The sequence below is a fragment of the Podarcis gaigeae genome (genome assembly GCF_964106915.1).
Source record: "Podarcis gaigeae genome assembly, chromosome: 8".
Classification (NCBI taxonomy): domain Eukaryota; kingdom Metazoa; phylum Chordata; class Lepidosauria; order Squamata; family Lacertidae; genus Podarcis; species Podarcis gaigeae.
In genome coordinates, this window is record NC_139684.1 from 64,146,318 (window position 1) to 64,160,018 (window position 13,701).

General features: G+C 43.3%; 1 protein-coding gene across 1 annotated transcript in view; it reads right to left on the bottom strand.

Moving 5' to 3' along the window:
* The window catches only part of CRYBG2 (crystallin beta-gamma domain containing 2), a 68,539-nt gene that overhangs the window by 2,654 nt on the left and 52,184 nt on the right, over positions 1-13,701 (bottom strand). Inside the window, exons 8-19 of the mRNA XM_083750593.1 lie at positions 13,339-13,478; positions 10,189-10,315; positions 9,860-9,895; positions 8,376-8,512; positions 7,520-7,646; positions 5,768-5,910; positions 4,711-4,837; positions 3,622-3,654; positions 3,120-3,232; positions 2,443-2,572; positions 1,213-1,352; positions 421-544 (exon numbers count right to left, since the gene is read on the bottom strand). Of these exons, the coding sequence (XP_083606719.1) occupies positions 421-544; positions 1,213-1,352; positions 2,443-2,572; positions 3,120-3,232; positions 3,622-3,654; positions 4,711-4,837; positions 5,768-5,910; positions 7,520-7,646; positions 8,376-8,512; positions 9,860-9,895; positions 10,189-10,315; positions 13,339-13,478 (1,377 nt within the window). The remainder of the gene's footprint in view (positions 1-420; positions 545-1,212; positions 1,353-2,442; positions 2,573-3,119; positions 3,233-3,621; positions 3,655-4,710; positions 4,838-5,767; positions 5,911-7,519; positions 7,647-8,375; positions 8,513-9,859; positions 9,896-10,188; positions 10,316-13,338; positions 13,479-13,701) is intronic.

The following is a 13,701-nucleotide window of genomic DNA, read 5'->3' on the forward strand; positions in this document are numbered from 1 at the left end:
ACTGTAAAAACTATGAAAATTTATTATTCCAAAAATAAAACCTTCATTAGGTTGTAAATATTAAGAGGATGCCATCAAGGTTGAACATTTCTGTAAAAAAATGATTTAAATTAAGTCTTACTGACTAGTGATTAAATTTTTGATTTAAATCATGATTTAAATTGTTTTGATCTAAATCATATCCACCCTGCATGTATGCCTCAGTGGGCAGCAGGTATGGTGGAATAGCCAGCATTCTGACATCTACCTGCTCCTCAGATTTATAATGGCCCACTTGAACATTTAAGCAGCTTGGCAAAGGACAGAGAGATAGGGCAAATGTGCCACATACATCTGGTTAAACTGCTTTTAAACTGCTCCTTAACCAGTCATCCTTTGCCTCTAACCCCTCCCCAGTAGACCAGAGCACTGGGCACTCACCTGACGGATGGGGTAAAGGGAGCCGATGTGCTGAAGTCCACTGTATGTCAACCAGTTTGTGATCTCCATACAGTCCAGGAGCCACTGGCGGCCTCGGAAGTCGCTGTGTTCACACAGCACCCAACTGTATGAAGGAATTGGCAGAGCAACAAAAAATGGGAGAAAAAGCATTAGCAGCACAGATCACTTTGGCCCTTCATCAACTGGGAAACCGTAATCAAAAACAGGAGCATGGGACCTGCTTGCTGCTGACACTACAGTCCTGGCTAGTGTTCATGATGGCCACATACGGTCTCCTAGACACCTCCAGTTGTTGCTAGACATTTCAAAGACTTTGGGACGCAAACCCATAGATGCAAAATTTGCACAAGCAATAGGTGTAAATTTAGAATTAAAATGTGTCAGAAGGCAAGCCATCTACTTTCTCATCCAAATCAACGCAGATAAAATTCTTCATTTAATTTGCACCCCACCACAAATCATTTAATTCCCCAGGGGCAGCGATGTTTTTTGCCATACAATTCCCTCTGAGAGTGATGGAACATCGAGTCCCGTAACTCCCAGGGGGAATGGCTCCTCTACTCTATTCCTAGTGTGTGGTGGCAAGAAGTCTCCAGTCCTCCAGGCTGTGGCTGGCTGGAGGACCTTGGGGAAATGCAGCTTTAAAATCAGCAGAGAAACAGGAAGGGGCAGACTCAGTTCTGCCCCATGTGGAATGGGTTTGTCCATCCCTACCTGGCCCTAACAATGGCCCAGGTCCTTATGTGTGGTAGCAGGTCATCCTTTACTTACATCCCACCCTTTACTCGCACAGAGAGGACATGGTTGTTGAATCCCTCAGCCTGAAGGCTGCGCACTTCACTGTTCAGTTCGATCTCCTTCCCTTCGAAACACTCCAGTCCATGTAGGAAGATGGAGGGCTCCGAGAAGAACTATGAAAAAAAGTAAAACAGAGTTGAAGGGCAGGCATGAAACTGGGCTTGAGGAACAAGAAGAAGGCTAAACACATGGAAACCTTAAGGTTGGGGTGGCAGGTCTCTGAGCATTCAGGCCGTGTGAAACTCTCAAGTTTTGACAAGGAACTCACTTTGAAAGATACCTCAAATAATGGCTAATCATCAGCATATTGCTGATAATGTACTGCAAAACTCTAGATGACCCCCCACAGTGGTTTCATGTAGATATTAAACAACATATAGGGGATAAAATTGAAGCCTGATGAACTCCACACTGAAGGCTCCATTGTGCCAAAGAGCACTCCCCAAGTATCACCATCCAAGAAGAAGTAGTGGCATCCACTCCTAACTTGGACAGCCACTCCAGAAGGATACCATATCTAGCAGTACTGTATATAGTAAATTTGTGAAACCTAACTTTTTTCTTCAGATCCTGAAGCTGAGGCTCCAATACTTTGGCCACCTCATGAGAAGAGAAGACTCCCTGGAAAAGACCCTGATGTTGGGAAAGATGGAGGGCACAAGGAGAAGGGGACGGCAGAGGACGAGATGGTTGGACAGTGTTCTCGAAGCTACCAGCATGAGTTTGACCAAACTGCGGGAGGCAGTGGAAGACAGGAGTGCCTGGCGTGCTCTGGTCCATGGGGTCACAAAGAGTCGGACACGACTAAATGACTAAACAACAACAACAACAACAACTCTTTTCTTCCGATTTTGCATCAATGTTTCAAATGAGGTCAGGTTTCTTGTTGCCTGTTCTAATATCCCTTTTTGTTTGATTGCTAAACTGGTACCATAACACCCAGAGACATTGGAATCTTGCAGCTGCTGCATCCAAACTTCTTTGGCAGTGCATTGGGCCCTAGTGTGGAAATGCACTGTCCTATCTAAATTCTTGTATATCTAATCCTTTCTAACCACCATTTAATTTAGGGTACAATTTCCATATCTTGTGGCAGAGAGTTCCATAAGTTAACTATGCGTTGTGTGAAAGAAGCACTTTCTTTTGCCTGTCATTTACCTACTGCCAATCAGTATTAGAGCCAAGAAGATGTTTCCAACTTACAATGGGGACTTTCTTCAGCGAGCGGATGGACGTGGTGAAGAGGCAGCCCATAGAGGTCAGTGTTGGATACTCGCCTTCAGAGAGAATGTGTTGCTCGCCATCAAACTGTGGGCAGTCATAGAGAATCCAGCTGAAATAAGACAGAGACGTGATTGACTCCATCGCTCAAGTGGCAGCAATTTCATGCTCAGGGCTGTAGATCTGGTTCGAAATCTTTCTCCACTCTAGTGTTTCAAAATCCAAAGTAAGACAGTTGCTTCAGCATGACCTTTCATGCCTAGCATTATTTGTTCAGGTGAACAAAGAATCAAGGATAGCCTCAGTAGCCAACATGAAACCTTCCAGACTTCAACTCCCAATAGCTCCAGCCAGCATGGCCAATGGTCAAGGAAGAAGGGAGCTGTAGACCAGGTATGGGGGAAGTCTGGCCCTCCAGATGTTGCTGAACTACAATTCCTATCATCCCCGGCTATTGGCTAGGTGTGCTGGGGCTGATGGGAGCCGTAGTTCAGCAACATCTGGAGGGCCAAAGGTTCCCCCACTCCTAATGGTCCACCAACATCTGGAGAGGGCATCATGTTGGCAGTCCCTGCCCTAAATCTTTAGAGCCAACATGATGAGTTCTTCACATCATACCATTTACATTCAGCTGCTGTAGTGAGGAAGCGTCACTTTACCTGCCTCCATTGACCCTGCAGGAGCGTGGGATGAAATTCTCTGGAAGTGAGGCTTGGTCTTCCTTGAAAGAGACGTAATTCCCCAAGAAGTCTGGATCTGAGAAGAGTTGGATCTGGGGAGTCCAGAAAATGTCAGATATGAACAAACTGAGGAAATAATGAACATGGTGGAATCAGACCTGGGGCTGACAGAAATATCTATATCCTGCCAATGTAATTCTGTTTCCTGACAGTCATTTCTTCTCCCCAAAGAAACACTGGGAGCTGGAAGGGGTGGGGGGATAGAAAAAGATTTTAACTGAAAAATATTTCCACCCTCACTGAACTACGATTCCCAGGATTCTTTGGTGGAAGTCATAACAGACTGGTAAAAAAATTTAGGAAGTATGGGATAACCAAATTTTGTGTGAATCAGCAGCCCGTCTGGTAGCACCCGTGTAACAGCAGTGTGATGGGCATAAGAACCACCCTCCTGCTTTGCTTCTGAAGTCCACCTGCTCACCTGAGAAATGAAGTGTAGACTGTGTTCCCCAACCTAGAAGAGAGAGAGAAGAAAGAAGTGGTACACAATATTATCTTTAGGCAAGCCTAGAAAGATAAAAAGTATGTGCTTGACTGGATGGTCCTTGAGATCATTTATTCAATCCAAGAGGGGAGGATCCAGAAAAATGCATCCCTCTGGTTAAACAAACCAAATTTTGATGTCTATGATAAAAAATTGTAAAGTTGGAAGGTACACCAAAGCTCATCTAGTCCAACTCCCTACAACAAAGGAACCACAGTTTAAAAATCCCTGGCAGATGGCCATCCAACATCTGTTTAAAAACCTCCAATGAAGTCCATCATCTTCTGATATAAGCACTAAGTTCCCATTTGCAGCCATCCCAACTTTCTTCTATATCTTCACAACAGCCATGTTGAGGTGGGTGAGGCTGGGAGCTGGTGACTGGCCCAAGGCAGGCAGTGAGTGAAACCAATACAGTGGTACCTCGGGTTACATATGCTTCAGGTTACAGACTCCGCTAACCCAGAAATATTATCTCGGGTTAAGAACTTTGCTTCAGGATGAGAACAGAAATCGTGCAGCGGTGGTGCAGCGGCAGCAGGAGGCCCCATTAGCTAAAGTGGTGCTTCAGGTTAAGAACAGTTTCAGGTTAAGAACAGACCTCCAGAACGAATTAAGTACTTAACCCGAAGTACCACTGTAATGGGTTTCAAGAGCCCATATTCTGAATATTTTCTTTTTGTTTATCAGGGGTGACAAAATGTTTGTATTTTACTGAGAGTTGTGAAACTCCCAAGGCTTAGAGGATTATTATTTTCTGCAATCAACAAAAGCTTATGCTATAATAAATTTGTTCGTCGTTAAGACAAGACATATTTTGTGGTGGTCAATTTCATGTGTTGCTTTTGAGGGGAGGCAGGCCCTGCTCTGAGAACTGCCCCCAAACATCTTAATCTGGCCTTGCACAAAAACCTATTTGGAAACACAAAATGGAAGGATACGCAAAGCTCCTTCTTGGAGGCAGGTGGGATTGGGAACATGGTTTCTGAACTGGGGACACATGAATGCAGCGTTCTTTATTCTCACCTGTAGGATAGGTTGCAACGAGGAGATCTGGCAGCTGCTTGCACCCCAGTCTTCACAGTTGCGGTACACTCCTTTCTCCAGGATATACTGCTCCCCTGAGAAATTCTTATCCTCATAGGCCACCCACCTGGCCGCAAAAATGGAAATGGATTATCTAAACCTCCATATTCACGATCTGTCACCCAGAGTACTTGCAGCTCAAAGTGCGTGTTTTGCTGACACATCTATCATGTGAAATTTCGACCTACAGTTCTCAATGAGCATAAACACTGCTCTGCTTCTTTCTCCCTCTAGCCTTTGGTGCAACCGTGTTGCAATAATCACCACTCATCCTCCTTAAGTCTGGATACTACCTCCTCCATTCCCTATCAAACTGTTTCAAACAGCAGATTTTGGATATGTACGTACTCTGACTGCATTTGAAACATATTCTACCGCTCAAAGAATTCTGGGCTCTGTAGTTTACTCCTCACAGGGTTACAATTCCCTACAACCCTTAGCAAACTACGGTGCCCAGAATTCTCTGAGGGAAAGAATGTGCTTTGAAGGTAGAGTGTGTACACAGATTTGGGCTTTCCCTGACACCTATCCTTTCACTTGCTTTTTAGTATCCAGACTGAGGAATAGTTTTGATCATCTCAAAAAGCTCATTTACTTCTTAGAGACCTCTTATTTGGCTCAAACAAAGACAGTCATATGCTACTGTTCCTTTCCCTCCCTCCTTTGTAATTTTTATTATTTTCATTAAACAGTGCAAACAACAAATGTAACCACACAAAGTTATTTCATTTACAAGCTTGTAAAACAACAACAACAATTTCATTATTTGTACCCCGCCCATCTGACTGGGTCACCCAAGCCACTCTGGGCAGCTTCCAACATATATAAAAACATAATAAAACATGAAACAATTAGAAAAAACTTCCCTATACAGAATCAAACCACAGTGCAGAAGCTTGTGAAGGTTTATGTTGTCGCAGGGTTCATGTGCCTCATGCTTCACCCCACCTTCAATGAAGCCCTGATGTGGCCTCCCCAGAGAACACAGCAAACTCACACTCCACTGAGGACATGGATGGATTGTGTCGTGGTCCCGTAGCTGGCCAGCTCAACATCTGGCAGTGCTTCACTGAGTTCAACGCTGGGCCCGTCTTCAAAGTCCATGGCCTCAAACAGCACAAGGGCTGGGTCCAAGAAGTCCTACCGAGTGAAGAAAAATAAAATGTATCAGCACAGCCAGCAGCAACAACCCATCTCCTTGCTGATGGATTTTCAAGAAAAAGGAGCCTCATTTCACATCCTACAGACCTGAGTTATAGAAAAGGAGGAAAGGCAGTGGGGATGGTTTGAGGGGAGGAGCAAGGCTGTCTTTGCATTCTTGTTCACTATGTTTCTAGTGCTGAGTTTTTAATCCATATTCACATGATATCCAAAATGTATATGCAGAAAATACTACTGTTTGATGCATTGTTTCTCGAATCAGCTTCACACCAAATGGCGTATTTCAGCCATTCCCAATTTGTCTCTTGCCAGGTTGTGAGCATCTTTATGTACGGTGCAAACATCCCCACCCCCCAGTCAATGACCCTTGGTGTGTAAACATGTAGAAATGAATCTGACACTAATGAAACTATGCTGATGTGAAAGACTACAGTGTGGGGGAGGGAAGAGCTGTGAAACACACCAGGGAGGAAAGAGCTTTACAGCACTCTAAGTCAGTAATGTGAACACACTGTAAGTGACAGCAGAAGGTTTAGGGGTTGTTGTGGATGTTGTGTAGGTATTATTTTGTTTTTCGTTAACTGTTCAATAACAACAATGACAACAACCAGAAAAGCAATTGCTCAGGCTGTGAAAAGGGAATGAGTTAGTAAACAGCCTGTTGACAGGAAATTGCTAATTAAAGATGCATTCGGAAACACTCTGGCATGGAGAAAAAATAACTAATTTAAAAACATGTAACACGCTTACAGCTACTGTTTTAATTGCTTTTAATTCTGAATTCTAAATTGTTGTAACATGCCCTGGGAACCGCTGGAGAATGGGGGCAAAATCATCATCATCAACAACAAATTTGTTCTGTCTTTCTACAGAAACCATACTCAAGTGGTTGACAATTCAAAAAATAGCAGCAAAGAAACTACAAATGAACAGTAAGGAAAATTACTATAATAGCAGCAGTTAATAATAATAAAATATAATAATACATGGGATACCGCCAGTGCTCCTTTCCTCAGTGCAGACACACATGAAATAATCATGTGCAATGTACACTAGGATGATTTTTTTAGATTACAAGGGGGCGTTGTCCTCACTTTCGTAATAAATAATTGGGAAACTACAGCCTGCATCCTGCTTTCACACTGGACAAGCAAGACCTATAATTGCATTTTCAGTAGTTTCCATTGCCTGTCCCCGATACATTCACTATTCCATGGCCACAAAGCACACTCAGTTCTTAGCCAGCAGTTTGGGAGGCTGTACCTCCCTCAAGCTCTTTTCCTAATTTTTTTTTTTTGTCCTTCTGCAAACTTTGAAGGTGCCCCCTAAGTCTGCTAATACCTGCCTCGTGTGTGGGTAGTGTTGGTTTGGTTACATAAGCATTAGCCGGAACACTGAAGTGAAGGGAAAGTTAAAAGAAATAAAACAAATAATACTTCTGAACTAGTCCTGTTTCTCCCTGATATGGCTGAACTTTGACACTTCTTATTTTAGGAACTTGGCATATGCTTTAAGCCAGGAAACTTTTCTTCCCTCGTAGCAATAAATCTCCCATCCATCGCCCTGTTAAGCAGACAGGTTTTCTCACCGTCCGAATCAGCCGAAGTGACACCAGTTCTTCATTGTAGCCTCCCCACTGTGTCCAGTCGTTGTACTCTCCTTCTTCCAGCAGGTACTGGTGCCCACGGAAACCTTCCTTCTCATAACCAATCCAGCTACCAAGGCAATACAATCCGACAATAAGAGAGTGTGCATGTAGTACAAAAGACAAATTACTCTCCCTCTCCAGATGTACAACCATCTCTCTTCTCCCCCATCCCCAATAATTCATGGGCTCTTTTAGTTGTCCCACTGCCCTCAGAGACTTGGGGGCAATGGTGCCCAGGAGAGGGCATTCTCTGTGGCAGCCCCTATGTTGTGGAGCTTCCGCGCCATCTCAGATGTCAAAAGCCAGTGTAATGAGCAGGGAAATGACAGCAACAAGCAGTACTGTTTATATTGGGGTGGGCAGAAGGTGTGGGATCAGCTGTTAGAGCCATGATTGTGAACACACTCTGCCTTTAAAGCACGTTTGAAACACATTCTTTCCCTCAAAGAATTCTGGGCACTGTAGTTTACCCCTCCGAGAGTTACAATTCACAGCAACCCTTAGAAAACTACAGTGCCCAGAATGCTCTTGGATGCCAGGAGTTGAGGAAAGCAGGTGGGCTAAACAGGCAAGGTTGATAATGCAGCAAGCTCCAAGGGAGAAGTGGCTGGGTTGAGGTCAATTTCCAGAACAGACAGTGAATGTTGCTCATGCTCAGACTAATTGTCCAGTTCTGCGTCAAGGGCTTCCTAGACCTGGGTGATCAGGGATTGGCGTGTAGGAGTCAGCTGACAATTATTGCTGCCTAGATGGCTCCTTTGCCCTACAACACTTATTCATTCTTCCAAATGCTCACCAGCCCCCTAGGATTTTCAGAGAGCCTGCAGTAGACATCTTGGAGTCCTGGTTGTTTTCTGGCTTCTTCAGGTTGTAAATGTCTCTGCTTACTTCCCAGCTATGACCCAGAAAATGTGGCCTCTCATAGATTAGAGCCTACAGAGGAAGAGGGAGAAAGAGAGAATGAAACATGGAGAACAATGAGAGTAAAATGGTGGACACCTCCTCCTTCTGGTGTTTTTCACAAACTTTTGAACCTTTCTTGCTTTTAAAGAAAAGAGCAACCAAAATAATGAGGGCCTGGAGCAACTCACTTTTGAGGAAAGCTTACAATCTGGACTCCTTAAATGTCTGGGATTTCTTTTTATAACAGAGCAAATTCCTAGTTCTTGTGGCTGCTGTGGTATGTTCAACAATGTTCAGCTCATGTTTGGAAAAAGCTCCAGTATGGAAGAGTTCCTAAGTCCATAAGCACTGCTTTCTCTCCCCCTTCCTTTTGCATGCCACTCTATTCATCTACATTTTACTGTAGGCTGTAGCCACTTGCTATTTATTCCTTTAAAATCTATAAGCACCACCCCCAACAGCCCAAATAAAGGATGCCTGTTGGACATGTTTCTGCAAAAACGACGCATTGGCATATTTCCTGCATTTTATTCTATGTGTAACATTTCAGTTTTCTGAGCTCCAAAATGTGAAATGCCTGTTGTAGAGTGTGTTTTTGCAAACTTTAAATGACATATTTTACTCAGTAAAGCCTGATGAATTACAGGTAATGGCAGAAGGAAGGAGGAAAGGTGAAACTAGAAAAGAGAAACTGAACTCACAATCCAGGAAGACCACTTAAGCTTTCTTTCCCTAGGTAGATTAACTGTCTAATGACTTTTTCCACTCAGTACAGTGGATATAAATTAATAAAGACTTCTTCCAAACAAAGATTTGCTGATGCCTCTTGCTGAAATGTGCAATGCTAGAGCTAGCTTAAGTCCTCTAGCCCCCTTTTCTGCTGGGAAGTATTTTTGCCCTATGTCAGGGAACTGCCATCAGTGCCGGAGGGAGAGAGCAAAATCCAGAGGGATTCCAGAGAGCATCCCGGGATTGGGAGAGGCAGCCCCTCTTCTGGGGAAGAGAATCAGCGTAGCACCAGTGGAGAAGGGGGGCAGATGGGGGAAGCGGTGAGGTGGTCCCATGACTCCTTGCCGGGGACCAGCGGGGAGAGTAGAGGTCCTCCGCTGCCTACGTCCTCCTTGCGCAGAAGGCTTCCGCGCAGAGAGAGTAGGAGGAGACTAGGCGTCAAAGAGCTTCTTTGCTGGAAGAAGTTTAAGAAATGCCCACTGACGGATTCTGCCAGCGATTGAGACAGCCACGGGTGAGTGGCTGTCCGGACAGAAAAGGTTCACTCAGGCAATACACCCAGGTGTTTGCACCGGCTTACGCACGAGCAACCCCTAGAACCATTACACCCTAGGATCAAATTCAGCAGCAATTATTTCCTCCTCTTACCTTGGGCTCGCCAGGCTTTTCCACGACAGGACAGCCCTAAAACAAGAATAAGCCAGAGTGAGAATTCTGTGAGTGGATCTGTCTACTCCGTCTTCCTTTTCATGGACCACTTTGCCATCGCGAGAACAGGATGGTGGACTAGATGTGTATTAGATCTGACGTAGCGGGTCTTTTCAAATATAAAATGTCACGCCAGCTCCCTCGGCCAATAAAGCAAGATGAGCGCCGCAACCCCAGAGTTGTCTGCGGCTGGACCTAATGGTCAGGGGTCCCTTTACCTTTACCTTAAGGTTGAAAACAGGAGGAAGATGCTGCCAAACAACACTTACCATCTTAATTGGATGCATGGAGCAGATTGAGGGGTCCTTGGCTCCCCAGGCTCGCAAATTGGGATACCCACCAGGTTCTAAGACATAAGGATCGTCGTCAAAGAAGGGTTTTGAGTAAACAAGCCACCTGTGGAGCATAGAGAGAACCATGAACGACTGCTAAAATTTTGTAGTGTCATGTGTCCAATGAACTGAAAAGCACATCCTAGCGGCAGCCCTGGAAGGAGAGAGGAATGCATATGCTCTGATTGGAAAGACAACAGTCATGTTCAAACATCATGGTAAACCATAAAGCATATGCTGGGAGTAAACACACCAGAATCCCTTAGCTTAGCATCCCAACCAGGGATCATGGTTTTGCTCCAACAAGCCATATTCAACGAGTGAATAATAAGCCTTGGCTAGAGAATGTAGTTCACTGCGAGGGAGCAGACCACAATCCCAGGTTTCGACATAATGTTAAGCCAGGGAACATGGTTTGTCTCCTCCCAGCGCCAGGAGAAGGGAGCTGGAAGGAGTGAAACAGGTGCCATTTACTTGTGCATGGTAAACCATAGTTTACAGCCAGAGTGAGGCTTCTGAATTGACCAGATGAGATATAAAAAGCAGGAGTTTGGTCTTGTGTATCATCCTGATCTGAAGAGTCCAGTCCACTCAATACTAAGACCAATATTAAGCCCCTAGTTCTGTCTCGAGCAGCTGAAGGCAGGGACTTCTGTGCTTCTGAGACATTTTCTATATTCCAGGATGAGGTAGAGAATAGGAGGGAACTGACCTTCTCAAGCCCCTAACAGTTAACAGCACATATCGTGGGGGTGGGGGTTTAAAAAGCTCCCCTCCCTGTATATAGGGAAGCTCCAGCAGAGTGGTATGGAAGGACACACTTCCCACTTCCCTCTTCTCAAGCCTCACCCAGTTAAATAGAAATACCAGCAAAACCACATGTTTGTTCTGAACAGACGCTTCAGTGTGTCAGCACCAATAATTTGGAACTTCCTTCGCAGCGATTATTAGGCAGGTGCCTTCACTGTATTGTTTTCAGCACCTGCTAAAAACTTTTTGTTTAAGGGAGCCATGTAAATTTGAATTGTATTTTAATACATAATTTTATTTTTTAATGTATATTTTAAAACCGTTGATTTTATTTTGCTTTTTAAAGCCTAACTTGTTTTAAATATATGGTTTTATCCCTACTTTTAATATATATTTTATGCAAATTGTAGTTTTATTTCATAATGCTAAAAAACATTTTTGTTTAGACAAGCCTACTCAGATGTTTAGAAAGTTGATGCGTATTTTAATCTGTTTTAGCCTATTGTTATTTTAATTTTTTGAATGTCTTAAATCATTGTTGTTCATTTTTCTTAGTGATAATTTTATTGTTGTATCTTTTTTTTGTAAACCGTTTTGTGGTATACGCATTTTATGACATAAAGAGATAATATAAATGCTTCATAATGCTGATTTTTATTTGGATTGTTTTTAGCCTAACTTCTTTCTAGCATCTGATTTTTATTTATATTTTATCTGTAATTTTAATGTATATCTTATGCAGACTACTTGGAGCCTTTGATGCTTAAGCGGTATATGAATCGTGTTAAATAATTTCAATTTAATAAATAAAATGTTCAGGTTCCAAGCTGAGAGCCTGCCCCCAAACTCAGACCTCTAGCACTAGGATGGCAGGTCCCACTTGTCACTTGACTAAAATATATCTATCAAATCTAACCCCAAGCTCAGTGTTGCAAGCTATTGCACATCCCTCCCATTAGGTCAAGTGTGGATTTACAAATTGCTACAAATATGTGTACAAAAGAAAGGCTGAACACACACTTGCTAGCTGGAAAGTTATGCAAATGAAGCCATGAACCTTTAACTACCACTGAGTCATGAGAGGATTTGCACATAACAAATATGTTTACAGTATAAAAAAAAATAATTAAATGGACCTATGCCAGAGGTGCTTTTCAGGTTGGGCTGAGCTGAAATCAACTCAGGGTGTGTACTTTAAAAAGAGGACTTAGTGCTGTTTTTCCTCCTGCTGAACAAGTTTAGCTTCCCCCACAGCTTTTCAATGGTTTCGACAAATGCAGCTGATCAGCAATAGAGGTGAAAAACTGATCCTAGCGAGGCAGGTTCATGATAAGATCATAAGATGAGCCCTGTTGGTTCAGACCAAAGGTTCATCTAGTCCAGCATTCTGTTCTCAGTGCCCAGCCAGACGCTTCTGGGAAGCCTGCGCCACAACACTCATCCACCGTTGTTTCCCAGGGACTGATATTCAGAGATGCATTGCCACAAGCCCTAGCTAAGCATTGCTGCATACAGCCAACTTGTACCCCAAACATGGGCAAAAAACCCCACCAAGTTTAGGAAGAAGATTGAAATATGAAAGAAACATATGACCCAAGCTGCTTTGCCGTAGTTCCACTTCTCAATAAATATATAACAATGTTCACATGTATCACAAAGCAATGGTTTGCTTTAGCTGTGGTTTGCAGATGAGCAAAGTAACCATGGTTTGCTTAATCTAATACTGGGTTTTTTTCTAAGTGCTGTTGACTTGCACCTCTGCTGCCAGAGTTGTGTGAGATGCTGAAACAAACTAGGATTAAACTAGAATTCTGGGTTCAGTGTCATGAGAAACCGAGAATAACACAAACTGAAATTTATAAGCCAACGTCAAACCATAGTTTCTGGTTTGATGGCCACAAACGAACCATAGTTGGCTGGCTGGAGTGTGTTTGTACAAACAAGCAAACAAAAAAAACAAACAAACCATAGTTCGCATTACTTGCAAGCCAGGCCAAAGTGCATCCTGATCACAATTTAGCCTTTGCACAATAATCCTCCAGGCTGTGATCCTGTGCAAAAAAATCAGATTATTGGTCTATCTACCTCCCTGGACCAACAAATACCTGTGCTGTGTTGAAAAATGAGGAAACACATACATATGCACACACAACTATTTCCCATAATATAATGCATTTTGTATGCATATACACATTCTTGTGCACACTTTCCACTAGCGTACCCATTTCTGTATTTGATTGCGAATTAAGTAGGTTTACATTAAAATCCAAACCATCCCTAGTTCTAGATCACTTCTCACATCATGAATGCTCAAAGTATTTAAAAGCTGTCACTTACAGGCCAGAGTGCACAATGATAGAAGCTGCCTGCAATGGCTCGTTGTGAATTCGTGTGTCCTCTGCAGAATCTGTGAACTTCTGTTTTCTGCCTTCTCCATTCTCCTCAGAAAACAAGCTGATATCAGGAATCCTGTAATCCTGAAACAGAGAGGATTGGCCTGTGAAAGGGGGGCAAATAAACTACAGAACTCTTTGTTTTCTCGCCAAACTGATTTCCAGCATCCAGAAATGTACCGCAAAGTCCAATTACTACACTGCCAGGGGACAGAGATATTTTAATGTCAGCCTGTGCTGACATTAGAGCTGCAAACATAATGGCTGAAGTCCAGTGCCCAAGAGCACACAAGTAAGGACCAATGCA